A 27,138-nucleotide genomic window follows, 5' to 3' on the forward strand; every position below is an offset into this window, starting at 1 on the left:
TATAAATTTAAATATTTCCCATCTCTCTCTCTCTCTCTCTCTCTCTCTCTCTCTCTCTCTCTCTCTCTCTCTCTCTCTCTCACACACACACACACACACACACAAGACATGAGACCTTTACCAGAAAAATTTGCTGCAAAAATTGTGTTTCCCAGTAACCTGTTTACATTCTAATATTAACACATTGGTTTTGTTTGTACAAAACCTTTAAAAATTTTATGTAATTAAATTGTCTATTCTTTTTTGCTTCTCTCCAAGTCTTAAAGAAGTCAAAGGGCTATGAATTTTTCTCCTGTCCATAAATCTGAAAGGTGATTTCTTCCTTGCTCCTCTAATTTGCTTATAATGTCTTTCATGTCTAAGTCATGTATGTTTTGGTATTTATCTTGGTATACAATGTTAGATATATTTCTGTCAAACTGCTTTCTAGGTGAGTCTTTGCCTTGGTAACTGGAGTATTTAGATTTATCCAACCCTAGGGAGCTGTGTTTGTTTCCTTCTATATGCTGAGTACCTAATATGTTCTGATACAGATCTCAGTTATACTGAGAGATTGTATTCCTTCCCTCTTTTTTTTCTTGACATTCTTGACCGTTTGGTTCTTCATAAAAATTTTATTATTATTTTTCTAGCTCAATAAAATAATCCTTTTGTAGTTTCATTAGTACAGCACTGAATAATTGAGTTAAATTAGATTATCAGTAATTATTAGGTATGTCATTTCTAATTTTTTTTAAATTCTATTCAGATCCTTAAATTATACCTTTTTATCCTTTATTTAGATTTGCTAAGTCTGAAAGGGATTTATTGATACCCTTCATTATTATAATTTTATTATCTGTTTCTTACTCTAATTTGATTAGCTTTTTATTTTTTAGATGCTATGCTATTTGGTGCGTATATGTCAAGTATTCAAATTGATTTGTTATATGTGGTGCCATTAAGCATGATGCAGTTTTCCTACTTATCTCTTATTATGTCTATGTTTACTGTAGTCTTATCTGAAATCACAATTTCTACACATATTTGAGTTTATCTGAAGCTTGATAAGTTTTGTTCCAACCCCTCATTTTAATTCTTATAAGCAATAGATTGTAGGATTATGTTCTCTAAACCTTACTACTATTTTCTTCCATTTTATGAGTCATTTTATCCAAGTCTCATTCATAGTTATGAATCCTAATTGTATGCTGCCCTCCATTCTGAATGCTTGCATTTTTTCTTCCCTTTGTCACCACACCTCTTTACAAATAAGATAATAAAAGAGAGGGAGTTTGCCTTATACTTATGGTCTCTAAATGAAATGGCCTGTTTCTACTCTATTGCAGCCTTTTTCTTCTTCTTTGCCCTTAATCTTAGGCTTTTGCTTTTTCTTCCTTTTCTTTTAATTTCCCCCCTTGACCTTGACCTTCCATCCTCATCACTGGAGTCTGTTTTGCATGACTATTTTCTTACCAATCATATCTTATCTATCTCTCAAATCCCTCCCCAAACTTTGTCCCAGTTCTCTCTTGCTTTCCTTATGCAAAATATTTCTATACCAAAATCTTTATATGTGTTTTTGTGGATGGGTGGGGATTTGTGTCATTGTGTTCAACCTTCCTTCATCAGTTTCAAATTAAAGTGTGGTTCATTGGAGACTCATTCCCTCCATGTTTAAATACTCATAAAAACTCTGTTATGTGATAGTGTTTTTCCTTCCTTTTCTATTCCTTTCTTCCCCAGCTTAGCCCCTTGTTTCTCTCATTTCTGTCTTCTGAGACCTTCAAAACAGAAAAATCACCCACAAGCTCTATGTTATTTTTATATTTTTCTGCTAAGACATTTGTTTCTTATCTCTCTGTTAGCATGTAAACCAGTCTTCTACACAAATTCCATTCCAGTTGTACAAACAGGTGTCTATCCTTTTTATGTTTTGTTTGGCTTTTGCATTTTTATTTCAAAATGTCTACCTAGTTATAGCTTCTTAGTAATGCTTAGAAATATTCTCTTTCATTAAAGATCCATTTTTTCCTCCTATAGAATTATACTTAGTTTTGCCAGACAAGATATCATTAGTTGTACATCCTTATCTCTTGCCTTTTGGAGTACCATATTCCAAACTCTCTATATCCTCATAGTGAAGGCTAGCAAGTCTTGTGTGATCTTAACTGTGGTTTCTCGGTATTTGACCGCTTTGTTTTTGGTGGTGTGTGGTATTTTATTCTTTGAATTAGAAGCTCTGGTTTTTGGCTATGACTTTTCTGGGAGTTTTCATTTTCAGATTTCTTTTAGGATGTTACTATCCTTTCTATTGTCATTTTGTTCTCTGGTTCTAAGTGATTCAGACAGTATTTGTACATAATTTCTTAAAATATGGTATTTATGGTCATAATTTTCAGATAATCCTATAATTCTTAGCTCATTGCTTCTTGACCTGTTTTCCAGGCTACTTGTTTTTTTATATTTCACACATTTTTTTAATTTAAAATTTTTCTTTTAACATTTATTTTTTCACTGAATTGTTTTGCTCTTTGGCCCATTCTAATTTTCAGAACATTCTGTTCTTGGGTAAGGTTTCCCAACATCTATTCTAATGTATCATTTCTCCTTGCCATTCTTTCCTCCTTATCTCTGTCATTTTTAAAACTCTCACTGCATTCCTCACAGGTATTTTTGTAATCCTTGTGACCTGTATATATTTTTTTCCTCTAAGGACCTACTTGATTTTGTTGTGGCAGTGTTCTTTTTCTTGATGATTGTCCAATGAGCATCTCTTAGCCCAAAGTATTTCCTTATAGGTTTGCTCCTCTTTTCAGCCTTAGTATCTTGTTCAAGGGGAGGTAGAGTCCCCTGCTCTCTTGAATGGCAGGGTCCTGAGATCTGTTGTGAAGACTAGCACCCTCCTTCCATAAGAATTGTTTGGCCTTGTCTCCTGCTATGGTTCAGGCTCAAATTGCCTGGATGCTGAGTTGGGCCAGGGCTACCTGGAAATTGTTTAGGGCCTTTCTTCCACTATTACAAGGCTCCAGGTAGCCCTGTTTCTGAAGCCTTTTTCTCATGATGCTATGGAGACTCTTGGGAAGAGAGTCAGCTTCTTCACAGGACCCCTCTCCTGTTGCCACTGGCTCAGGGCCGTTCCCTTCATTGGAATTCATAGTGCCCCTCTCCCCTTGTGCTTGCTGTGAAGCTTGACTCTTGCCACAGAACTCCAGGTCATCCTTACTCTGGGCTCGAATTGAAGTGCCTAATCTCTAAGTGTTATCATTCTCTAAAGAAAGTTGGAGCAAACTGCTTTAAAATATAATGCCTTTTTTTTTTAACTCTGAGATCACCCCTTGCTTGGTTCTTACCTAGGGTAACCCCCTGGCCATTGTGTTAGACTTTGCCTAGGGCTTCCTCCCACTGCCCTGATTCTGTTGGATTTAGGGCTGCCTTTGTATTGGGGTCCTTCCCTGAAACTCCAGGAACACCCATAAGTTAACCTCTGCCTTGGGCCTTTCTCTTGCCACTGGGCTTAGACCACTTCCTCAAGAGACATTGCTTGGTTCCCAAGCCACCCCTTTCTTGTGCTTCACTGAGAGCTACTCTCTAATTAACAAGGATTTGCACCACACATTCCATCTATTTCAGAGTGCCTGTAGGATTCCAGCCATTTTTTCTGTGTGTCCATGTGCTGGGGACAGGAGTCTACTAGTGATTTTCCTTATTTTTTTTTAAGTGGCATATTTTAAAGCTTTGCTGGGGTGTATACAGGGTCAGGAATCCTCTAGGCTCTAACAGGTTGTGTTCTTATCACAGCCTCAGGGAAACACTGCTTCTTCCCTTTCTCAGTTCAGAAAAGAATATATATTTATTCCTTGCCTGGGCCATTATCTGTTTTAGTGATATATATTTGTAAATGTCTCTTTTCTAGGAAGTTTTGTTTTCATTAAATCCCCTTTCTTATGCCTTTCCCCTTCTAGGCTATCTATTCTAGGAATGTTATTCCTAAAATATTCTGTTCTATTCCTAAGAATCTTAATTCTTAGTACAATGGGATACATTAAGATATATTCTATAAATTTAACCCAGAGGTCTCAACTCTTTATTTTTTTACCTTTTCCCTCTTTATTTAGCTTTGAATTTATGTTCCCCACCCACCTCTTCTAATTTGTAGCTCCATTTCCTTCTTCCCTAGAGAAAATTAATACTGAGATACATTTTCCTGCCTTGTAGAAGCTGATATCCTGAAGTGTTAAACTTTCTCTCCCTTCACCCCAAAATAGAGTTTTTTAAAGACCTTTTGTCCCACCTCCTCTAATTTTGCTATGGCATCATTTCAGAATGATGCTGAAACATGCCCTTCCTGATGGCTATACCATTGGGTTCTTTTGATGGAGTTATTTAAGTCTTCCCCTTTTGCCAAACATGGAACTTTACTTGATGCTTAGGCATTCCTTTGCATGGTACATTATTTTTCAGAGGCAGCTGATATTCTTTACTCTTCATATTATCATATGTCAAGTTTTTTCCTTTGATTTTTATAATAGTGGAATAATCCTGTTATTTGTTATAATAATCCTGTTATTGGTTATCCTTGAAACCTGAAGGATTTTTTTTCCTGGCTGCTTGCAACATTCATTCTTTCATGTTGTAGTTCTGAGATTTGAGTGGAATGTTTCTTGTGGAATTAAACTTGAAGTTTCTTTCTGTTGATGTTCTATAGATAATCTCAATCTATACTTTGCTGTCCCTCACCAATAGAGTATGGTATTTATGTTTAAAAAATAATTAAATTGATACATCATATTCTCCACCCCTCCACAGAGAGACATTTGTTAAAACAAAAAAAAAAGGAGGAAAGTTCAGCAAAACTAAGACATTAAAAAAGACTAAACATATATATGAATAGAGTCATAGTCCCTCATTTCTGAAAGGTGAAGAGATATCTCATCATGTTTCTTCTTTAGGCCAAGTTTGGTCATTATCATTTCAGAGCAAGTAGCTCTTTTTACTTACACTATTGTAGTCTTAGTATATATTATTTTTCTTGTTCTGCTTACTTCACTTTACATCAGTTAATATGCCTTTCCATGTTTCTTTGTATTCATCATATTTATTAATTTTTTAAAAGCTATAATATGCTGTTATATTCAGGTACCACAACTTTATTTAGCCATTCTCCAGTTCATGGGCATCTATTTTCTTTCTAGTTCTTTGCTGCTTAAAAAATGCTTCTATAATTATTTTGAAGTAATATGGGACTTTTTTTTTTATCACTGACCTTCTTGGAGTATGTGCCTAATGGAGGAGTCTCAGAGTCAAAACTATAAACAGTCACTTTTTTTCATAATTACAAATTGTTTTCCACAATGCACCAATTCATAACTTTACAAACTGAGTATTAGTGTGCTTCACTTTCTACATCCCTTACAAAGTTGTCTATTACCAACTTTTGTCATCTTTGCCAATTTTCTGGTTATGAGATTTGATTTTCTCCTTTTATTAATAAGGAATAATCTTTCAGATACTTGTTAATAATTTGCAATTCTTTTGAGATTTGTTTGTTCAATAATCACATTTTCTTTTTCATGGTCTTTTTTGCCCTTAGATTAACTTTTCATATTTTACCTTAAAGTGTATTCTTGTTTTGTAGTGTTCTTGTGTGTTCTCCTGATGTTTTTATTCATTTTCCTTTCTGCATCTGAATTTTTTCTTTCATTTTCTTTTTCAGAGAAGGTTCTGACTTTCGTTCTAAATTCTGTAGTCTCCCATATTTCTTAAGGCTGCTAATTTCTGTGATTATTTCTTTGATATTCTCACTTAAATATTTTCATTGCTCTTCTGAAACTTTCTAAAGGGATTTTTTGTTTTGTTTTGTTTGTTTTTTTTTAACTTGCTCCTTTGTGTCCTTTTCTTTCTTGGGGGTATTTTGGTTTAATTTCTTTTGTTGCCAAGTACTTGCCCATTGAGATGGATTTTCAAAAAACCAGTATCCAGCTCCAATTAGGTGAACTGGCCTTCCCTCACCAGCCTTGTTTCACTCAGGGCTGCTATTTAGAGGTGATTCCTGCTGAGTTCTCTTGCAACTAGAGCTGTTAGTCTTTCAGGTCTACTGGATTTTGTGTTGTCTATAAGTGTGTGCACATTCCACATGCTCATCCTGAGCAGAATCCTCTTTGCAGATGTTTTTGCACTTTTTTTTGTGTTTCGACCACAGAGTGGAATTCCCTGCCTGCCACACTAATCAGGTCAGGCAGACACTTTTTCGGGCACTTTTTCTAGTCCCTTCCTCACACCAGGAGGTGATCAGTGCTATCCTTAAAAGGCTGCCCAGACACCCAGGGAGCTGCCAAATCCTGCTGCTGCTTCCAGTGAGAAATGACCCTATGGCCTGCAGTACCTGTGTGCAGGGTTGTTCCATACATGGAGCCATTGGTTACAGCAAATGGAGAAGTTTTGATTGCTATAGATAAGTTCACTTACCTTGGCAGTGTACTTTCCAGAGATGCTCACATTGATAATGAGGTTGATGCACACATTTCCAGAGCAGGCTCAGTGTTTGGGAGGCTCTGAAGGAAAGTGTGGGAGAGAAGAGGTAGTAGACTGACTGCCAAACTGAAGGTCTGCAGAGCCGTTGTGCTGACCTCATTGTTGTGTGCCTGTGAAACCTGGACAGTCTACCAGCGCCAGGCCAGGAAACTCATTGCTTCCACTTGAATTGTCTTAGGAAGATCCTGAAGATCACCTGGCAAGATAAGGTACCAGATACAGAAGTTCTTACTTGAACTAAACTGCCAAGCATTCAACCTTTGCTTCAGAGAGCCCAGTGGGTTGACCACATTGTTTGAATTCAAAACATACATTTGCCAATAAGACTGGAGAACTCAACACAAGGCAGGTGTTCACACAGTGGTCAGAAGGAGTGATACAAGGACACTCTCAAGAACTTTGGAATTGATTGTGTGATATGGGAGACACTGGCACAGGACCCCTCAGCATGATGTGCCCACATCAGAGAAGGTGCTGTGCTCTATGAGCAAATCAGAATTAAAACGGCTCAAAGGAAATGAAGGATGCACCAATTTGGAGAATCCTCCCCAAACGTTCACACGGACTATTTGTGCCCAACCTGTGGTAGAGCATTCCCAGCTCTTATTGGTCTGATCAGCCACAGTCGGACACATTGAAGCTTGACTCTAGCAGAGTGATCTCATTTTGGTCCTCTTCGAGAGCAAAGGACAACAAGCAACCAGCTGCTCAGGTCTTTCACACTTCCACTTGGAGGTTGGTGTCCTTCAAAGGACAAAGAGAGATTCTAACAGGCCCCTGTAGTCAAGCTTATTTGGCTTCATCATCTTCTCTATAACTGACTTTATTTCCTCCCTAGGCTTCATCTTGGAGACTAATCCTGAAAGGACTGGGGAGACACCCTCCCCCCAGTAAGGTTGAGAGAATTGTTCCCAAAAACCTTTGTACTTGGGTTTTGTCACTTTCTTTCTCATTCTTCCTGGCTGCACTGATTTTATTTATTTATTTAATACAACTTTTCAATAATTTATTCATGAAAAAACTGTCATGGATGAAATGATTGATGTCTTCATAGCTAAGGAACTTTAATAGATTTTCTCCTGTGCCACCATCTATAGTCCAAGAAGAATATATGTCTTGATACCAGGGGGAGACACTGAGTAGTCTCTTTTATAGGATCTCTCTTGTCTGTGCCACATTTCATAGACTAATGGAGGCCATATTGTCACAGAATGTTGCAGAAACATAAGTTATTAGTCCTAGAAGTAAAGGAGGTTTTCCCAATGAAACTTCTGATCTGCCTTGCCACCCTCTACAGAATTTCAATGGGATGATTAGGTCAGTCATTCATCTTACTCAAGTAGCATTTTAGATATTGAAGTTGGTTACTGGGAGCTGCTACTACCTAAACAATATTAAGCCTAGACCCCAATTTAAGTTCATTCAACAACTTTCTTTCCTCCATTTCTTCTCTTTTATACTATCACCACCCCCTTTGCTCCCAGGACATCCTATATCTCATCAATTATCTTGCTATCCAGGACCTTTGTTTCTTCCCTCAACTTCAGTGATTGTTAATACCTCCACCACAGGAAAGAAAAAGAAGTAATGTAAATCTATTAATTTTACTACTGGCAAAATCTACTCTCCCTTTGGGTCTAGTTGGATGATATGGAAACCAGTGTGATAAAGTGAAAGTCTCAGGGGACCTGGATTTGAGTCCAAGTTCTGCCACTTAATACCAGGATGACTTTGAGAAAGTCAGCTAATGCCTCAGTTTCTTCTACTTTCAAATGAAGGCATTGGATGATCTAATCAATTTCTTAGATTTCTATTCAGCTCTCATACCCTATTAAATATCTGAATAAATGAGTAGATTTTCTGTGCAAGTCTAGACATAGCTCTTTGAATGTTTAGCACTTTTATCAGAAATTAATTGATGGTACATAGATGCCACCAATCTTGACTTATTATTGGGAATCACCTCTCTTCCTATACAGTTACATTCATTTCAAAAATACTGCATGCATGAAACTTTGAGAGATAATCACTCTTACCTTAGACTGGCAGATAAGACCTTGCAGTAGGAAGAATTTGGATCAAATGCTGTGCTAAACAATACATACATACATGTGTATATGTATACACACACATTGAAAATAACTTCCATATCATCTAAAATTTGAATAAAACATGGTGTTCAAGGGAAAGGTTATCTATATCATGCATAAGATTTGTACCTTAGAACTTAGAATGTGGTACTACTTCACTGATTCCCAAACCAGTTATTCCAAAAAGTACTCAATAATTTGCATTTTAGAAAAATTATTTTCCAAAGGAAATTCTTTTAAACTATAACATGGACTCACTAAATCTTTTCTTAGATAAACGCACAAAATGGGCATAAAGAAAATATAGTTAATATCAATAAATCATTCTTTTAATAGCTATTGGCACTCTCTTCATAGATTTCTTAGGGGAAATGTCTGTGATTATAGTACTTATTTACTATTTAATTTTTCCCCAATTACATGTAAAAACAATTTTTAACATTCATTTTTAAAGATTTGAGTTCCAAATTCTCCCATTTCCTCCTTCCCCAGTCTTCCCCCCCTCATTGAGAAGGCAAGCAATTCAATATAGGTTATATATATGTAGTCATGCAAAACATTTCCATATTAGTCATGTTATGAAAATATAATCCCCCCCAAAAAAAGCTCAAGAAAAATAAAGTAATAAAAGTATATTTCAATCTGTATTCAGACACCTTAAGTTCTTTCTCTGGGAATGGATAGCACTCTTCATCATAAGTATTTAAGTTATCTTGTCATTGTTTTGCTGAGAATAAGTAAGTCATTCACAGGTGATCATCTTACAATATTGCTGTTACATTGTACACAATACATTTCACTTTGCATCAGCTCATGTAAGTCTTTTTCTGAGAGCATGCTGCTCAACATTTCTTAGAGCATAATAGTATTCCATCATAATCACATGCCACAATTTGTTTGACTGTTCCCCAGTTTATTGATGGGCATCCCCTCAATTTCCATTTTTTTGCCACCAGAAAAGAGCTGCTATAAATACTTCTGTACATATAGGTCCTTTTCCTTTTTGTTTTTTTATCTCTTTTGGGATACAAGTTCAGTAGAAGTATTGCTAGGTCAAAAAGTATGCATGGTTTTCTAGCCCTTTGGGCAGAGTTCCAAATTGCTATATAGAATATTTGAATCAGTTCACAACTCCACCAGCAGTACATTAATGTCTCATTTTTCTCACATACTCTCCAACATTTGTCATTTTCCTTTTCTGTGCTATTAGCTAATCTGATAGGTATGAGGTAGTGCCTCAGAATTGTTTTCATTTGCATTTCTCCAAAAAATAGTGAGTTAGGGCATTTTTTTCATGTGACTATAGATAGCTTTGATTACTTCATCTAAAATCTGTTCAGATCTTTTGATAATTTATCATTTGAGGAATGGCTTTTATTTCCATAAATTCAACTCAGTTCTCAGTATGTTTGAAAAATAAGGCTTTTCTCAGCGAAACTTGCTTCAATTTTTTTTGTTATTATTGCTAACAGCATTTCCTTCCACCCTACTCCCCTACCCCATTTATTCATCTCTCTCTGTTTTCACCTTGTCCCTCCTCACAAGCTTTTTGCTTCTGACTACCCCCTCCCCCAATCCATCCTCACTTCTACCACCTCCCCCCTTTTCTTATCCACTCTCCCTCTACTTTTCTGTAAGGTAAGATAGATTTCTATTCCCGACTGAGTGTGTATGTTATTCCCTCTTTGAACCAGTTCTGATGAGAGTAAAGTTCACTCACTCCCCCTCATCTCCCCCCATTCACCTCCATTGTAAAAACTTTTTTTTACTCTTTTTATGTGACATAATTTACCTCATTCTGCCTGCCCCTTTCACTTTCTCCCACTACATTCTTCTCACCCCTTAATTTTATTTTTTAGATATCATCCTTTCATGTTCAGCTAACACCTGTGCCCTCTGTCTATGTATCTCCTTCTAAATACACTAATAATGAGAAAGGTCTTATGAGTTACAAGTATAATCTTCCCATGTAGGAATATAAACAATTTAACCTGATTAGATCCCTTATGATTTCCCTTTCCTGTCTGTCCTTTTTATGCTTCCCTTGAGTCTTGTATTTGACAATCAAATTTTCTATTCAGCTCTGGTCTTTTCATCAAGAATGTTTGAAAGTTCTCTATTTCATTGAATGACCATTTTTTCCCCTGAAGTATTGTACTCAGTTTTGCTAGGTAGGTGATTCTTGGTTGTAATCCTAGCTCTTTTGCCCTCCAGAATATCATATTCTAAACCCTCTGATCCTTTCATGTAAAAGCTGCTAAATCTTGTGTTATCCAGACTGTGAGTCTTCAATACTTGAATTATTTTTTTTTCTGGCTGCTTGCAATATTTTCTCCTTGACCCAGGAGCTCTGGAATTTGGCTACAATGTTCTTGGGAGTTTTCATTTTTGGGATCTCTCTCAGAAGATGGATTCTTTCAATTTCTGTTTTATCCTCTCTGGTTCTAGAATATTGGGGAAGTTTTCCTTGATAATTCCTTGAAAGATGATATCTAGGCTCTTTTTTTGACTATGACTTTCAGGTAGTCCAATAACTTTTAAATGATCTCTCCTGGATCTGTTTTAAGGTCAATTGCTTTTCCAATGAGATAGTTCACATTGTCTTCTATTTTTTCATTCTTTTGGTTTAGTTTTGTCGCTTCTTGATTTCTCATAAAGTCATTAGTGGCCATTTGCTCCATTCTAATTTTTAAGGAATTATTTTCTTCAATGAGCTTTTATACCTCTTTTTCTGTTTGGTCAATTTTACTTTGCAAGGCCTTCTTCTCCTCATTGGCTTTTTGTGCCTTTTTTATGATTTGACCTAGTCTTTTTTTTAAGATGTTATTTTCTTCACTATTTTTCTGTGTCTCCTTTACCAAGTTGTTGACTTGCTTTTCATAATTTTATTGCATCACTTTCATTTCTCTTATCAATTTTTCTTCTACTTCTCTTACTTGATTTTCAAAATATTTTTGAGCTCTTCCATGGCCTGAGACCAATTGATGTTTTTCTTGGAGGCTTTGGATATAGGAGCTTTGACTTTATCTTCTTCTGAGTGGGTATTTTGATTTTTCTTGTCTACATAGTAACTTTCTGTGGTCAGATTTTTCCATTTGCTCATTTTCCTAGCCTATTTCTTGACTTTTACCTCTTTGTTAAAGTAGGGCTCTCCTTCCAGGATGGTGGGTACATTGTCCCAAGCTTCAGGGATTTTGTTCAGCTGATTTTAGAGCTACTTCTGGGGTCCTGTAAGTTTTCAGTTCTTCCAAGGAGTTATGATCTGAGGAGCAATGTATTTACTCCTCTCCTGACCTGTGCTCTGGTCTGTGACAGACCACAAACACTCTTTTCTGCTCTGGTACTGTGAGGAGGGTCCCCTCTCCACTACAGCCACAAGCTCTGTTGTGCCCCTCCTTGCCCTGGGACTGCCACCCAACACTGCAGCCCAGACCTGAGTATGGGCAAAGCAGCAGAGTAGTTCAGTGCTAGCAAAGAGACCCCTGTAACCTCCATCTGGCCACTTGTGTGGCCCCTTATCATCTGTGGGGTGAGAGCTCCAGAAACAGCCATTGCTGCTGCTGAGACAGTGGCTCCCAAGACCTGCTCCTGGTTTGCCCAGGTTGGGTCTGTGCTGGAGCTCGGCTGGAACCTGCGCCCTCCCGGAGCAGCAGAGCTTTGCTGCTCATCCTCTAAGTTGGCTTTGGCTGGAAGATTTTTCAGCCTGTCCTTCTAGGGTTTCTGCTGCTCCAGAAGTTGTATTATGACCTTATTTAAAGGTGTTCAGAGGGGCTTTGGAGTTCAGGTGCATCTGCCTTTTCTCTGCTCTCTTTTCCCCCGTCCCCATGATGCCGCTTGCTTTCTAATCCAGTGATCTGTTAAAAAAACAAAACCCAAACTGTACCTCGTCCTGCACTCCCGCTCTTCTCTCTCTTCCTCATCCATCTCTCCCAGACTACATTCTCCTCCTCAGCCCCACCCCCTCCTACTTCTCTAGCCTCTGGGATTGTTACCTTCACTGACTGCAGCTCACCCGCAAAGTTAGGTCCCTCGGGATTGCCAAGAGAATAACTGAACATTGGTATGTAAAACTGCAGCAGACAGGAAGGGTTTGCTTCCTAGGGTCACCCCACTCCACTGGGTTAGATGAGGTACAAGGGTGGGAGAAGGTGCTAGTGCCCAGAGCCACTGCCCTTGGAAGGGAGGTTTCCCATAGATCCCTATCAAGGTATCAACTTCCAAAAGAAAGCAGGTCCCTAAAATCACTGCAGGGCCTCCTCAGGCTAGATGGGAATTGAGGGAGAGAAGGAAGAAGCTGGGGGAGTATCTCATCAGGAGTACTGGGTTGATGAGTCAGTCTTCAGTTATTTTTTTCTTCAAGAATTACCCTTTTATGGTTTTTTTCCCCCGTTTTTAGTTTTTATATAATTGTTGAATCTTTGGCATTTTGGAGTCTTTACTCATATTTTGGGGGTTGGAGGCACTAAGAATTGCCCCTAGGACACCCCTCACTTTGCGATCCTCCCAGGATTCTGCAAGTTAGATTTTATCAAAGGAAGAAACAATGGAACAATTTGAATATATTGGATACTAATTAATTTTAAGGATTATTCATGTCAGCAGTTCATGAAAGCAAAGACCTTTTAGATGATTGGAGATTAAGATATAACAAGTGGGAATGTTCTTCCTGAATCAGAGTCCAAGTAGACAAAATGAGTCATATGTACAAAATGAGCTGTATAGTCACTCCAGGCTTTAGAATTCAGTGATTCTATAACAGGTGCTAATGTTAGAAACAGAGTCAGTGAAAGCAGGATCTGTTTAGTAGTTCTCACATCTGAGTTGGCCCTCAAGTGTTATTGTTATTATTTTTACTTGCTTTAGTCTAAGGACATTTTCAAGTTATACATATAAGATAGCTCAGACTTAATTCTAGTGCTCACCAAATCGGTATCCAGTTTTTCATTCTTACAGCACCTCCAACGATTTTTTTTTAAGTATCTCATTAATTTAGTTGCTTTTTGATCAGAAGAGTCAATGTTGAAGGAGTTGTGGAAAGTTGGTGCACAAATGCATCATTGACAGGATTGTGAATTGATCATTCTGGAAAACAGGAATTATGTAAATAAAATGGCTAAAATTTCCATGCCCAGGACTCATGGGAGGGGTATACCCCAAAGAGGGCATTGAAAAAAAGAAAGGCTCCATAAATAGCAAAAGGTTTAGACAGACAGACACACATACACATCTGCAAAGCAATTTACAGATGCCTCTTTATATCCCCACAACAACCTTGGGAGATAAGGAGCTACTATTATTCCCATTTTACAGATGAAGAAACCGCATCTGATGGAGGTTAAATTAATTGCCCACGTCACATATGCCTAATAAGTATATGAGGCTTGAGTCTTAAAACTAGTCTACCTAGTCTGAGGCTTCTCCCTCAGTGTAGTTCACCTAACTTCCTTATGACACTTTTTGTGATATCAAAATACTTAAATCAAAGTAAATACCCATTAGTTGGAGGAATGGCTCGTTAAACTGAGGTACATGGATGGAATGTAGAAGTTCTTCACCTGGGGTACATGAACTTTTATTTTCTTAATATATTTTATAACTATTTCAGTATTATTTGTTTCCTTTCTAATCAATTCTATTTTATTTATTCATTTAAAGACATTGTTCTGAGAAAGGGTTCATAGGCTTCTCTGGACTGCCAAATGAGTAATGGTCCATGATAGATAAAAATGTTGAGAATCCCTGATGTAATGGAATATTACTGTGGTATAAGAAAAGATGAACATTATAAATACAGAGAATCATGGAAAGACTTATATGAACTGATGAAAACCAGACACACAATAATTACAATAATGTAAGTAGAAAGAAGATACACTCCCCAAACAATTTAAAACAAATATTCCAAAATTATAAAGAATAAGCTTGACCCAAAAAATAGATGTAAGAAGATACCTCTTCTCACTGCTTTGCAAAGATGGGGGTTGGGAGTATGTGGGTGTGGAACATTACATTTAACATCCCATTTCATATACATATATGTATATATGTATGTATTGATTAAGTTTTTCATCTTCCTCATTTTCTCAAAAGCAAAATCTTTGTTATAAGAGATAATGCTTAGGGATGGGGAGAGAGGAAAATAGGGGAAAATCTAGGCAGTATAAAAGCAAAAGACGCCAATAAAAGTTTATTTAAAAAAAAAGATGTAATACTTTTAAATCTTTCAAAAATAAAACATAAGCCAGAAAATTCTTTCCACAAAAATCTTACTTGGGGGGCAGCTAGGTGGCACAGTGAATAGAGCACTGGTCTTACAGTCAGTAGGACCTGAGTTCAAATCCAGCCTCAGACACTTAACCCACACCCAAAAACTAGCCATGTGACCTTGGGCAAGTCACTTAACCCCAATTGCCCTGCCTTCCCTCTCCAAAAAGCAAAAAAAAAAATCTTACTTGGGAACACCTGTTCTTAACTTTTATGCCATACATACATATGTACATTCTTAGATACATGTGTGTGCATATATGTATATATTCATATATATATATAAAACTATTAACTTGCTACTTTCTTTACTTTGCCTTTCATAAACATGAAAATTATTTAAAGGACAAATATGATATGCCTTTAAATGTCAACTTCAATGTCAATCTATGGAGATTAACTAAAAAGAATGTAGGTTTAATAAAAGCACATTATAAACCACTGTTTATTCTGCAGAATTGGCTGCTTTTTTTGCCAAGAGTATATATTTCTTTGGAAAATGTCTGGTTCCATTATTTGACTGGGCAAGAGGGAACATTTCATGAGAAAGCAAAGTATAGTTGCTGTTTAATCCTTTGATTTTTTTTTTTTTAAAGGCTTGGCCTGTCTGTAGAAGATATCTTTCAGAACTGGCTTGATGCTTCTGGAATACCAAAGGTAACCCCCTACTTGTATGTTCTTAAAAGCATCTGTACAGAGTGATTTACAGATTTCTATTTAACATACTGTTAGGATTACGGTGGCAATAAATTTCATTTCAACCTGCCTACCAAGGGGAGGACCACTGGCCGGCTATTTAAGTGACGCTGTGCGTTCAGTAAGGCGGTACAATATGAAAAGGTGGTATAATTACCATGCTGTCCTTTGTATAGGGATACAGAGTGAACCATTTGTCCTTTCCATTGTGCTGGAACTCACAGTCTGGCCACCAATGCCTTTCTCTCCTCCTATATTCCCTATTTCTCTTGATTTTTACTATCATACTCCCAAGTATTCCAGGCTTAAAACCTTAGTCATCCTTCCTTTCCAGTCACATGGCATAGTCCCTTTCTTCACTTATTAAAGATTCCCATTTTCATGCCTTCTTCCTTGTTTCTCCCCCTTCTCAATTAGCTGAAGTCCCTCTGTTTCTACAGGGCCCAATGCAGGTGTCATGTCTTCCATGAAGCTTTCTGATTCTCCATGTTCTAGGTAAAATGATCTTTACTTTAAGTTTTTCATAGAACTTTTGGGGCTTATGCACTCACTACCTTGCACTTTCCACATTCTTCTTTGTATCAAAGATACTGATATACATGGTTTTTTTCCTCCTGATTAGATAGTACTCCCTGAGATAGTATCTATGTCACAACTATCTTTATATCCCCAGCAGCTGCCATAGTACCTTGCATAATTACTTAAATTGAAGAGCCAAGCAAATATGGGGTCCAGTTTACCCTAAGAAGGACCTGAGTGCTCAGAACATCAGTGGGGCAAGAAAGTGAAGGTCAGAAGGACCTGTTCTTTGCTACCCTTCCATCCATCCCTCTGCTCTGCTCTTAGAGGCCTGTTCTACTACTGTTGTGAAAATTCTGGCTGATGATGTCATTAATTCAGATTTCTGAAGGGTACTCACAATGTCTGTGGAACACAATGGGATCTTGTTTCATCCAATAAAAACTGTTGGTTTGTTTTAACCCTAATGGGAAAAGAGCGGCACATACTTTACCAAGAGTAATAACAAAGCCTTGAGGAGGACTTTCACCTACTGGGATGGGTTTTCAGGAAGCTGTTCTCTAAGAGGAGGCAGTTGGGTGCGGTGGGAATCAGAGTGAGAGGACTTGGTTTAGCATTTAAGCTTCCCGCCCCCTCCCTTGGGTGAGTCACTTAACTTCTCTTCCATGTATAATGGAGCAGGGATGTGACTGACCCATTCCCACCTTTCATAGTTAGCACAGTCATTGGAGGCCCAGGTGCAATCACAGATTGTTAATTGAGTTACACAGGTAATAGAATACATTTAGACCAACCTCTCTGAAGGAAAGATGATCTTTGATTAAATCTAGAGGGGGCAACTGGATTGACTAACAAAAAAACAAATCACACGAATCACCTCCTTTTGGACTTTAGCTGAGTCCTGGATGGCTTCCAGGTACCATAGCAGTCAAAGCTTAAGGAGATCTCTTGCAGGGACAGAGAATGCCTCCCACACCCACCCCTAAATTCTTGTAATTTTGAAAGGGAGCCCTTGGACCAGTGGGAGGTCTTGCTGGAGATACTGCATCCAGTGGGGAAAAGAGATACGTTGTGGGCAGATTTGGTCACAGGGAGGTAGTCACCAAAAGGAAGAAGCAGCTTCCAAGATTATGACCCCTGGCGATTTACGCTGTGGAAAGGGACACACCCCAGAAACCTGGGTGAGGATGCTAGGAAGCCCCACGGTACCAGGAGTTGTGAGTTGCTTTTGCCATATGGGCACCTTACACATGTCCCTTACTAGTATTGCACTCTAAATTTGAGCCCACCCTTCCCATGGAGGCTGTATGTAGTTATGGGAGAGTGTGCCCCAGGTTTATAGGAAGAATGCTTTATACCTACTGTTCTTTCTAGGCAATCTGAGTAAAATGCCTTTGATTTAAAAAAAAAGAGAACCCCCCCCAACAACAACCTAGTAATGTCTACTGGCTGGTTCTTAATGGGGAGCACACCCGTGGGGACTCATGAGTCACAGTATTTGAAGCGTAGATCCACAGTTACCTAAAATCTGGGTTCCCAACCTGTGAATGTGGGTACAAATTGGGGGAGTACTCAATGGGAGTATTAAATATCAAGCAAGAAGTTTGGATAAGATAACTTCTGATGTCCCTGTCTGTGATCTTATGATCCTAAACTAGTCCAACAAACTTTAGACCTCAGCAGGTCCCAGGCTGTAGAGCTGGAAAGGACCTTATAGCTCACTTGTTCATGTCTGGCTCATTTCACAGATGTGGAAACTGAGGCCTGCTTATGCACACTGACTTGCCTAATGTCACAAAGCCAATAGCAGAGCCAGAATCTAAACCTAGATTCTCTTTTCCCTGAGTATGCTATACTTTTTTTTCTTAGTGAAAGCCAAGCTGCATTCATTCATGTATATACATTTATTATGTTGAGTGCCTAATAGTTGAGTTGTTGCATTCTCAAAGGGAGCATTTGCTGCAAAACCTCTAACACTAAGTTTCACAACTGGCTGTTTTAAAAGGCTCCCAGGGATTTTTTAAGGATTGCAGGAGGGGTATTGCAGGAAGCTGAGAAAGCTGATTTCCATATTTTGGTCTTGTGAACAACTGAGTAGCTGTTTGGAGCAGTTGACCCTGAGGGAAGAGAAAAGAAAGAGTCCTTAATTTTGTTCCTTTAAGCAGGGATCCCCAGCATCAGGCTGAGAACACTGAAACTGACCTTGGCTTCAGTCCATTCCCAGAAGGGTGGTCTTTGTGTCCCATGCACTTAGCTCAGGGCCTGACATACAGTAAGCACTTACCAAATGCCTTTTGAATGACTAACTCATTGTGAGGGGGTATCTGTTATTTACCCTGGAAAGGGTTTGTCCATCACTAAGCCTGCAATTTGACCAAGAAAAAAATTTTTTTTTAATTTAGAGGAAAATTTAGTTCTGTGTAGTATATTTTTTTTCCTAAAGTTTTAGTAGCACTGGTTAATAGCTCCTAGTGTAGACAAATAACTATGCTGTCAGCTAATGGAGCCCATTGTAAAAACACATCCAGATGCAGTGGGGCTGACCCAGCTATAAATTGTCTTTTAGACCAAACTGGTATTTCCTTGGGTGTTTAACTATTCTGTAAAAACAACAGGATCAGGCAGAAAGGATGGTGATTTAGTGTTCTTCTTTTCCTTGGAGAATGATCAGACTTCTCCTTTTAATCTTTTCCACCCATTTCCTCTGATTATTTATATTTTTTGATGGTGATTTACCTGCTTTCAGCACTTCTCATGCTCTCAGAGAGCAGGTTTCCCACTTCAGTGAAAAAAGCTACAGATCGGAGAACCCCCTGGTTATGGGAGCTGCTCAGTGAATAGGATACCTTGTTCTTTGTTCACTTCATTATAATATAAAGTTACTAATATGCCAGACCAGGACTAACATTACAGAGCTCCTAAAGTTGCTCAGAAGCCCTTTGTTCTGCCTTTTAATTTTTGTGGCTGGGCAACTGAAGTCATTCATGACAGGACATTCACATTATACTTCTAGTGAAGTTTTCATCCAAAATGATGTTTTTTTGTTCTGCCAAAATGGCATGTGCTGTGGTTGGCTTGGGTTATCTTCATCAGCCACACTAAATGGAAATCATAAAAAAAATCTAGCTTGTACAGCAATGGAGAAATAAGCACAGGCCCTAAAGAAGTGGAGGAATGTGTGTCTCAGTCTCTGAGTGGCCATGCCTATGCATAGCACTTGGATTTATAAACAAATCTGAAACCAGTTGCACCATCAGCATTAGAAATGATTCTTCATAAAAATGTAACTTTCTCCTGCTAATGCTATTCTGTAGATATATTTTAATTTTTTGATATGCATGAGTAGGAGGGATCCTCACCACGCTTTTTGCATACCCATTTCCACATATATAAGAAATAATTGGGGCCTTACCTAACTAAAATATCTGAATAGGTTAGAGTCAAACAATTCTTCATTTATTAAGCACCTGCTGTGTGCAGGGCATCATGCTAGGGGCTGATAGTGGGGATGCAAAGAGAGAAAGGACAGAAAACCTAAATTCCCAAAAGAATTTACGATGGGGTTAGGGGTGCAGGATGTACATCTACATGTAAGGGAAACACAGTAAGTACAAGGGAGAAATCTAGCAAAGTAATTATGAATTCATCACCTTGAAGTGTACATTTGCATAGCAGTGGGGAAGAAGGGGTCAGGCAAGGCTTTATAAAAAATAAAATTAACAGTGGAGTTAAGCATTGGAGGAAAGGAGGAAATTCAATTAGTGGAGATCAAGGGGAGAGGGAGAGAAAGACAGAAAGCCATTCTAGACATAAGCAAGACACGATGAAAGCAAAGAACTAAGGATTTGGAAAGAACATAGAGTATGGAAAACTTATGCATGTGAATTAGCTTATTCCTATGCTTGGAAATATTCCTTCCTTATCTGGTCCTTATCATTCTACAAGGTTTAGCACAAATGACATCTTTTTAATGAAGTCATCCCTAATTCCCACCCCCACTTCAGTTTTTAATGCTCTCTGCCTCCTCAGATTACCTTATGTATATTTATCTGTGCACACATATATTCTCCTTCCCCCCATAGAATATAAATGCCTTGTGGAGAGGAACAAATTTTTGATATTTGTACCCTCAACTCTTATAGCACCGTATAAACTTTATTTAGTAGGTCATAGAAAGGCAATGAAGGGTGGTGAAAGGATATAATAAAAGCATCACATCCTGATGATTGATATGAAGGATAGGTTAGAAAGGGAGTAAACTGGAATCAGGAATACTAGTAAGTAACAAGGCTGTTTCAGCAGTTTAGATGAGAAGGGATGAGGGCCTAAACTAGAGGAATTACTTGTCTTAACAGTCTAGAAAGATTCTGAGTATAAATCCAGTGATGAACTATATTTTTTGTCAGAGGACTAGGCTATCTTGGATTCAGAACTGAAAGAACACTGGGTAATGGATTTGTTCTTACCAGAGCATCTCCTAAAGACCATCTACCAAAGGAAGGGGTGAAATTGAGTGGTCTTATAGAAGTAGAATTGGCAGAACTTTGCAGCTTTTTGGATATGTGAAGGGTAAGGTAGAAGGAGAAATGAAAGACAACGCAGTGAATAGAGCACCAGCCCTGGAGTCAGGAGGACCTGAGTTCAAAATCCGGCCTCAGACACTTGACACAATTACTAGCTGTGTGACTTTGGGCAAGTCATTTACCCCCAATTGCCCTCCAAAAAGCAAAAGAAAAAAAAATAAAAACAACTCTAAGTCTTTAAGGTAACTCTAACTCTAAGGTATCTAGAATTGGACCTAGGAAAGGTAGAAAGCCAACTTTGGAACTACCATCATTCCAATCTGGATGCAGATTTGGAGGCCCAGTGTCCTACTATCTCCAGACAGCTATAAAGCACATCCTTTAATAAATCTCCTTTGGACAGTCTTGTGCATGGGCTTTCTTTTCTCTTCTGTGGCATGAACGCTTGGGTTGTCACATCATCACTCTTGCAGAGAGGCATTTGCTTCCAGGTGAAGGAATTGAAATGAGTAGGAGAAACTGATGTAATCTCTTCCTAATGTTTAAGCCCTTGAATTCAGGGAGCTCTCATCCTAAACTGTGGTAGAGAATAGCCTTACTTTAATGCCAGCAGTAGAGTTAACTGGGTTAATGGAAAGATTCTTAGGCCAAGCTTTATTCACCACTAAGGAGAGTGGAGCCTCCACCCCTAGACACCAACATAACAATCCTAGATATGCTCACAGAGGGGGAGAAATGGTACGAAAGAGAACAAAAAGGGAAAGAGTAGCTGGATCAGACCAAGGATACTTAGACTAGTAAGCATACGAGCTAGTCAGAGTGCCAAGGGAAAGGCATGGAAAAAGCCTTGAGCCTTATTAGTACTGAAAAAGGCAGCTGAGAAAACATTAGCTACTGACCTATAAGCATCTATGTAAAGTTTTTATGAGAGTCATCTACACATGCTTCAAGGCTATCCTCTGTGAGGGTGTTGGTAGGGAACAGGCAGGTTTTTACAGCAATATTTCATAGTAGCACACATCTTTACCATTATGCCATTGACTGAAAGAAGTATACATGTGGGACAGACAGTGTAAAGGAAAGAGGCAGGCCCAGAGTAAAACAAGAAGAGAACAAGCTGAATTGCCCACAGGAAACTACAAAACTCTTTTCATGGCCCCAACACCATTTTCCTATGAATATTCCACCAATGATATATGGCTATATGTTGTGGAACACTACAGTTTCTCAGGAAGTAAAAATTAGTCTCACAGGAAGCTAATGGAGTAGAACATGGTGGATATAAGTAGTCTGCAATATATAACAGGTAATCATTTGAAGAAGTATGGTAGGGATGGCTAGGTGGCACATTGTATAGAGCACCAGCCCTGGAGTCAGAAGGACCTGAGTTCAAATCCAGCCTCAGACACTTGACACTTACTAGCTGTGTGAGCTTGGGCAAGTCACTTAACTCCAATTGCCTTGCCTTCCCCCCTCAAAAAAATTTTTTTAAAGGAGTATGGTAAAGGATTTCATCAGGGAAATATATAAGAGAAGATATCCTGGTCACATGGTAAGAATTAGGGATGGATGGCATGTGGGTAGCCTGAGTGCTCTACTGGCACCCCTGCAGGGTTGGGTGGGTCTGAGAGCCCCCACAATGTCACATGTACTCCCTTCAGGTGAATTTATGGGAGCTCATGGATGAGAAAAGGTATACAGGATAGGCAAGTCATTAATAGGCTGTGATTTCAAGGAAACAATGACATCTAAGAACTCACAGATCTTTTTGCTTAAGAGGAGGGAAACAAGGAAGAAAGGAATAAGCATTTATATAGTGCTCCTGCATAGTGCTTTACAAATACTTTATTTGGTCCTCAAAACAACCCTATAAGGTAGGTCTTATTATTATCCCATTTTACAGTTGAGGAAACTGAGGCAGACTGTGGTTAAATGACTTGCCTGAGGTCACAGAGCTGAGGTCATATTTGAACTCAGGTCTTCTTGCCTCCAGGCCCAACATTATACCCATTGTGCCCCTAGCTGACTCCAGCTAAAGAGGGAATGATTGATGACTGAATCAATCAGGAAGGCATAGGATGTCCTCAGTTTTCTCAGGAAGGCAAAATAAATATAGATGCCTCTATAGTAAAGTGAATGTATTTATAATCTTGGTAGAATTTACCTCACTTGAATATTTGCCAAAGCACTGAGCTGTTTGCTGAGGTACAGAAATGGCCTGTTTTTAGGTCGCCTTCCATTTTATGTGATGATAAGAGATGGGGAAGGTGGATCCAGTTTATCACAGTGGATTGGATGTTCTTCTTGGAGACAGGAAGTATCAGGTTACAATCCCACCTCAGAGCCTTGATAGCTGTGTGACCCTGGGTAAGGCAGTGAACCTCTCAGAGCTGCTCTGTTCTCATCTTTAAAATGAGGGTCTTGGACCAAATGACCTTTTAAGATTCCTTCTAGCCCCAAATGTATGTGATCGGTGTGATCTGGTGGATCATTGAAATGCACAGGTAATTACAAAAGGTTTAAATTCCAAATTATCTTAATTTCCATCAGATCATAGAAGCTGAGAGTAGAAGGGAATCTAGAAATCATCCAGTTCAGCTGCCACCTGCTGTGATCTTCAGCATTATCCCTGACGTGCTAGGTGAAGATTTCCTAAGTGATGGGGCACTCACTGGGCACCTCCTTTTATGTTTAATAGTTCTCATTGTTAGAAAGTTCTTTCTTATGAACTTAAATCTGCAACTTGTAACTTTCACTTAATTAGTCTTGGTTCTGCCATGTAGTGCCTTGCAAATTAAGCCCTTCCACATAAAAATGTTTACCAGAATGTGTTCAGAAAAAAGGCAATTAGCCTCACTTCAGCTATTCATTTCAACCCTCCACAAGGCTACTAACTATTAACCAGTGAAAAATCCAAGAGACAGAGTTCCTGGGTGAGTAATAATCAATTTATTAATTAGGCTAGCTAATAATAAATAAATTGATGGTCTGATTTCTCTCAGTAACCAAAGACAAAACCATGGAGATATTGAATGCTTTAAGTATTTTTGGAAAAAGGGGTGCCTCTGACAGGTGAAAAATCAACCCTGATTGGTGAGCAGTTAATGAGAGTATGGGCTTAAAGTCTTCAGCTCCTCCTGCTGAGAACATGGCTTGATCTCTGAAGAGAGGAATCCATCTCCACCCAGACCACCCTGGTCAGATTTCTCCTTCATGAGCTGGGTCACCCTAAATTACAATGGAGGGGTGCAGGGACATAGACTTATTTCCTCAAGGCAAGAATTCACCTAGATTAGATTCTGTTTACACTTCAAACAGAAGTAAGGTCTCCTAGTTGGGTGGAATCCTGCCCAAGATCAAGGAGCATGTATCCCGAAGATTAGGGCAAGCTCCTCTAACAGCCAAGCTTTTCAGAGATTGGTTGACTGACCTACAAGGGCTGGTCCCTCAATGAGGAAATAGAAAGCCCTAATTAATAATGGGTTATTAATATAATAGAAAATAATACTTCTTGAGCTGCTGACAGAACCAAGTGTGTGACATGAATTTCATCTTGATGGGGGACATACAAATAAGCATGGCCAAAGGCTTAAATCGACAGAAAGCAGCCAGAAGAAAAAAGCAAGAAAGACAAGATGGAAAGTGGACGTGCAGAGTAATCACTCGAGATAATCAAGAGTTGACTAGTTCAATTATACTTATATTCCATGAGCCCCAGAAGTGAGAGAACAGAATGCTGTTTTATCTTACTAAAACGTCACTTCTCATCAACCTCCTTCCCACTCCTCAATGGTTTGTCAGAGGCTTTGTGAGTAGATGGTGGAACACTGTATGTCTCCTGTAAGAAGAGAACTTAGTAAGATGTGAAGCAAGGTGCAAGAGTCTTTACGTGATAGCAGGGTCATCATGGTTTTGGTTTGGGGGAAGCCAATTGGTTTTATTTGGAAAATAATTTTGCAGCATTCTTGAAGCCTTCCCATCAGAGAGCTTAGCTTCATCAGTCAGCTATTTTAACATTAGTTCAGGTACCCTACCAATAATGTCTATGAAAAATTCAAGTTTCATGTTAATGTGAGAAATCCAAGATAATGGGTTTTAGAAATTTAGGAAAGATGATGCTTTCAAATAAACATGTTACATGAAATCTTTGGGGTTTTTAAATCAATAAATACCAAGCACTACCTTAATTTGAAACAGCTTTTGATGCCTAATGATTTCATTTTTTGTCCAGCTGTTCAATTCAGAATTAATTTGTTGCATTTTATCACACTTTATAAGAGATTAATGTTTTTCAAGGGATTCATAATAGTATTTTAAAACTGGATCTCTATCTTTGTCTTGCAGACAAGTTAGAAGATATCAGTCTCTAGAAGATATTTGATAAAGCACAAAGCTTCAGTTCATTCTTCCCTTATTGATCAGTGTCACACTGAAACACCTAGACTCTAAAACCAAGGCGTTCCTTTCATGTTTTGAGCTGATATTTCATGTTTATTCCAGTTGTTGATTCTGATACTTTCACATTTTTTTTTGTGTGTGATTCTCATTCTTTGTGGCTATTCAGGATGCCAGGGGGTGGGGAACCAGTGATGTCGAGGCCACCTGTGACCCATTGACTGAATCTAAACAAGGGGATTTGTTCTGTGAAGTTTGGATCCAGTAAAAGAGTCACACTTGAGGACCTAGAGGGTCACATGTGGCCTCCAGGCCACAGGTTCTGCACTTCTGAGTCCTAGGCTAAACAGGCACAAACCATTTTAGATGAAAATAAACACATCATGTCTCTGAACAAACACTTAGTTCTCATAATGATATTTCTCCTGTACACGACTGCGAAAGTGTAGATCTGACCACGTTATTTCTCTACTCAATCAACTCCAGGGGCTCCCTCTCTAGAATGAAGTGTACACTCCGTCATTTAGTTTTCCAAGCTGTTCACAACCTAACCCCAGTTGATCTTTCCAGCCAGTTTTGCCTTTCCCACTCCTGAATCTGCAGTCCAGCCAAGCGGCCTTCTTTTTGTTCCTAACTCACAACGTTTCATCTCCTGTCTGTGTCCTTGCACTAACTGGAATGTGTGCCCCCTCATCTCTACTGCATAGAAGCCCTTTTATCCCTTCAAGGTACAACTCCAGCTCTGCCTCCCACTTGAATGCGTTCCTATCCCTTCCCTCCCCCTCTACCGCCAGTGCCCTTCCTTCCAAGATTCATTATATTTATAGTTAAGATACTTAAACAGGTACTTGTTGTTTTACCCCTTAGAATATGTTTCTTTGTTTTGTTCTTTGTATCCTCAGCTCCTGGCAAAATGCTGATTAGGCACATAGTAGATACTTAATACTTAGTGACTGAAGGGGAAAGGACCAAGCATTTATTAGACAAAAATACCTCATTTGAACCTCACAGCAGCTCCATGAGGTTGATACTGTTATTGTTAACATTTTAAGGTTTGTCAACAAGCAATCACAACTTCACAAAACTTACATGAAAATCTAGGTTTATTATGAGAGAAATGAACCCTAAGCAAGTGCAAATTCACAATCCAAACAAGCTACAAAGAGGGGAGAAACAGAAATCTTTTTTTTTAAGCAATTGGGGTTAAGTAACTTGCTCAAGGTTACATGGCCAGTTATTTCTGGGTGTGGTGCTGAGTATCTGAGCCCGGATTTGATCCAGGTCATCCCGACACTGGAGCCGGTGCTCTTACTGTAAGGCTGAGCCACCTGGCCGCCCCTGAGAAACAGAAATCTTCACTTAAATTGGGAGGCAGAAATCCTGACTAGTTAAGGTTCCTTAACAGGTTGAAGAAACAAGGCAGATAGAGGTTAAGTGACTTGGCCTAGTAAAGGATTGAGGCTGGATTTGAACTTAGATCTTCCTGACTCTGGGTCCAGTAGAGTCTATCCACTGCCCCACAGAGCTGACTGACTGCATCATCATAAATTACATCAGTTTACATATATGTGAATGAAACCGGGCTCCAAGCCAAGCCTGGGGCTATCTTTCATGTGGTGGCTTTGCAGTTTCTAAAGTTTCTCTTTTCTCTAGAATATTCAAGGTCCCTCTTTCTCTCCCCAAAGAGTCTCTGGCACCACATATCTTTCTCCCAAGACTCTGGCACCAACTCCACCTTTTGAACATATATATAAAGCATCATCTCAGCCTTCTCTTGGCCATTCAGGAGTCATATCTCATACATACCACAGCACACAAAATGCCCTAGACTTGGTTGGAAATCTGGCTACATAACAATTAAAAAGGAGTGTCAGGTGATCACAGATGAGGAAATGTATTTCTCTCAGGCTATATTTATGTTTACAGTTTGAATGTGCATCTTTATTTGAAGTAGAGTTCTGTGTATTGATGAGGACTTCAGGTTTGACAGTTGTCTACCTCTACAAAGCACAAGCCAGCCAGCACTAGCCCTTTTTACAATTGTGTCATAGGAAAAACTTATTTGTAGTGACGCAATTTTTTATCTTTTTCTACTTTAGAATGTTACCTCAGGTTTTCAGTGTCTTCTTCTCTCCATC

The 27,138-nt window shown here is 38.7% G+C and overlaps 1 protein-coding gene and 1 long non-coding RNA gene across 12 annotated transcripts in view; one reads left to right on the forward strand and one right to left on the reverse strand.

Annotated features, from left to right (window-relative positions):
• The window catches only part of AOPEP (aminopeptidase O (putative)), a 567,977-nt gene that overhangs the window by 369,411 nt on the left and 171,428 nt on the right, over positions 1-27,138 (forward strand). For 10 of the 11 annotated variants that reach the window (XM_069087995.1, XM_069087997.1, XM_069087993.1 and 7 more), the window contains one exon: positions 15,464-15,524. In XM_069087995.1, coding sequence (XP_068944096.1) covers positions 15,464-15,524 — 61 coding nt within the window. Of the gene's footprint in view, positions 1-15,463; positions 15,525-16,003; positions 20,137-27,138 lie in introns of those variants that run through there. The other variant, XM_069087996.1, reaches the window with a different exon arrangement.
• Positions 1-27,138, reverse strand: part of LOC138161153 (uncharacterized) — an 86,578-nt gene that overhangs the window by 28,532 nt on the left and 30,908 nt on the right. The window contains exon 2 of the long non-coding RNA XR_011168291.1: positions 6,448-6,709. This is a non-coding gene — a long non-coding RNA (uncharacterized lncRNA). The remainder of the gene's footprint in view (positions 1-6,447; positions 6,710-27,138) is intronic.

The sequence above is a fragment of the Petaurus breviceps genome, unplaced genomic scaffold (genome assembly GCF_028583685.1).
Source record: "Petaurus breviceps papuanus isolate PSGF00001 unplaced genomic scaffold, PetGlider_PUasm1.0 183, whole genome shotgun sequence".
NCBI classification, from domain to species: domain Eukaryota; kingdom Metazoa; phylum Chordata; class Mammalia; order Diprotodontia; family Petauridae; genus Petaurus; species Petaurus breviceps.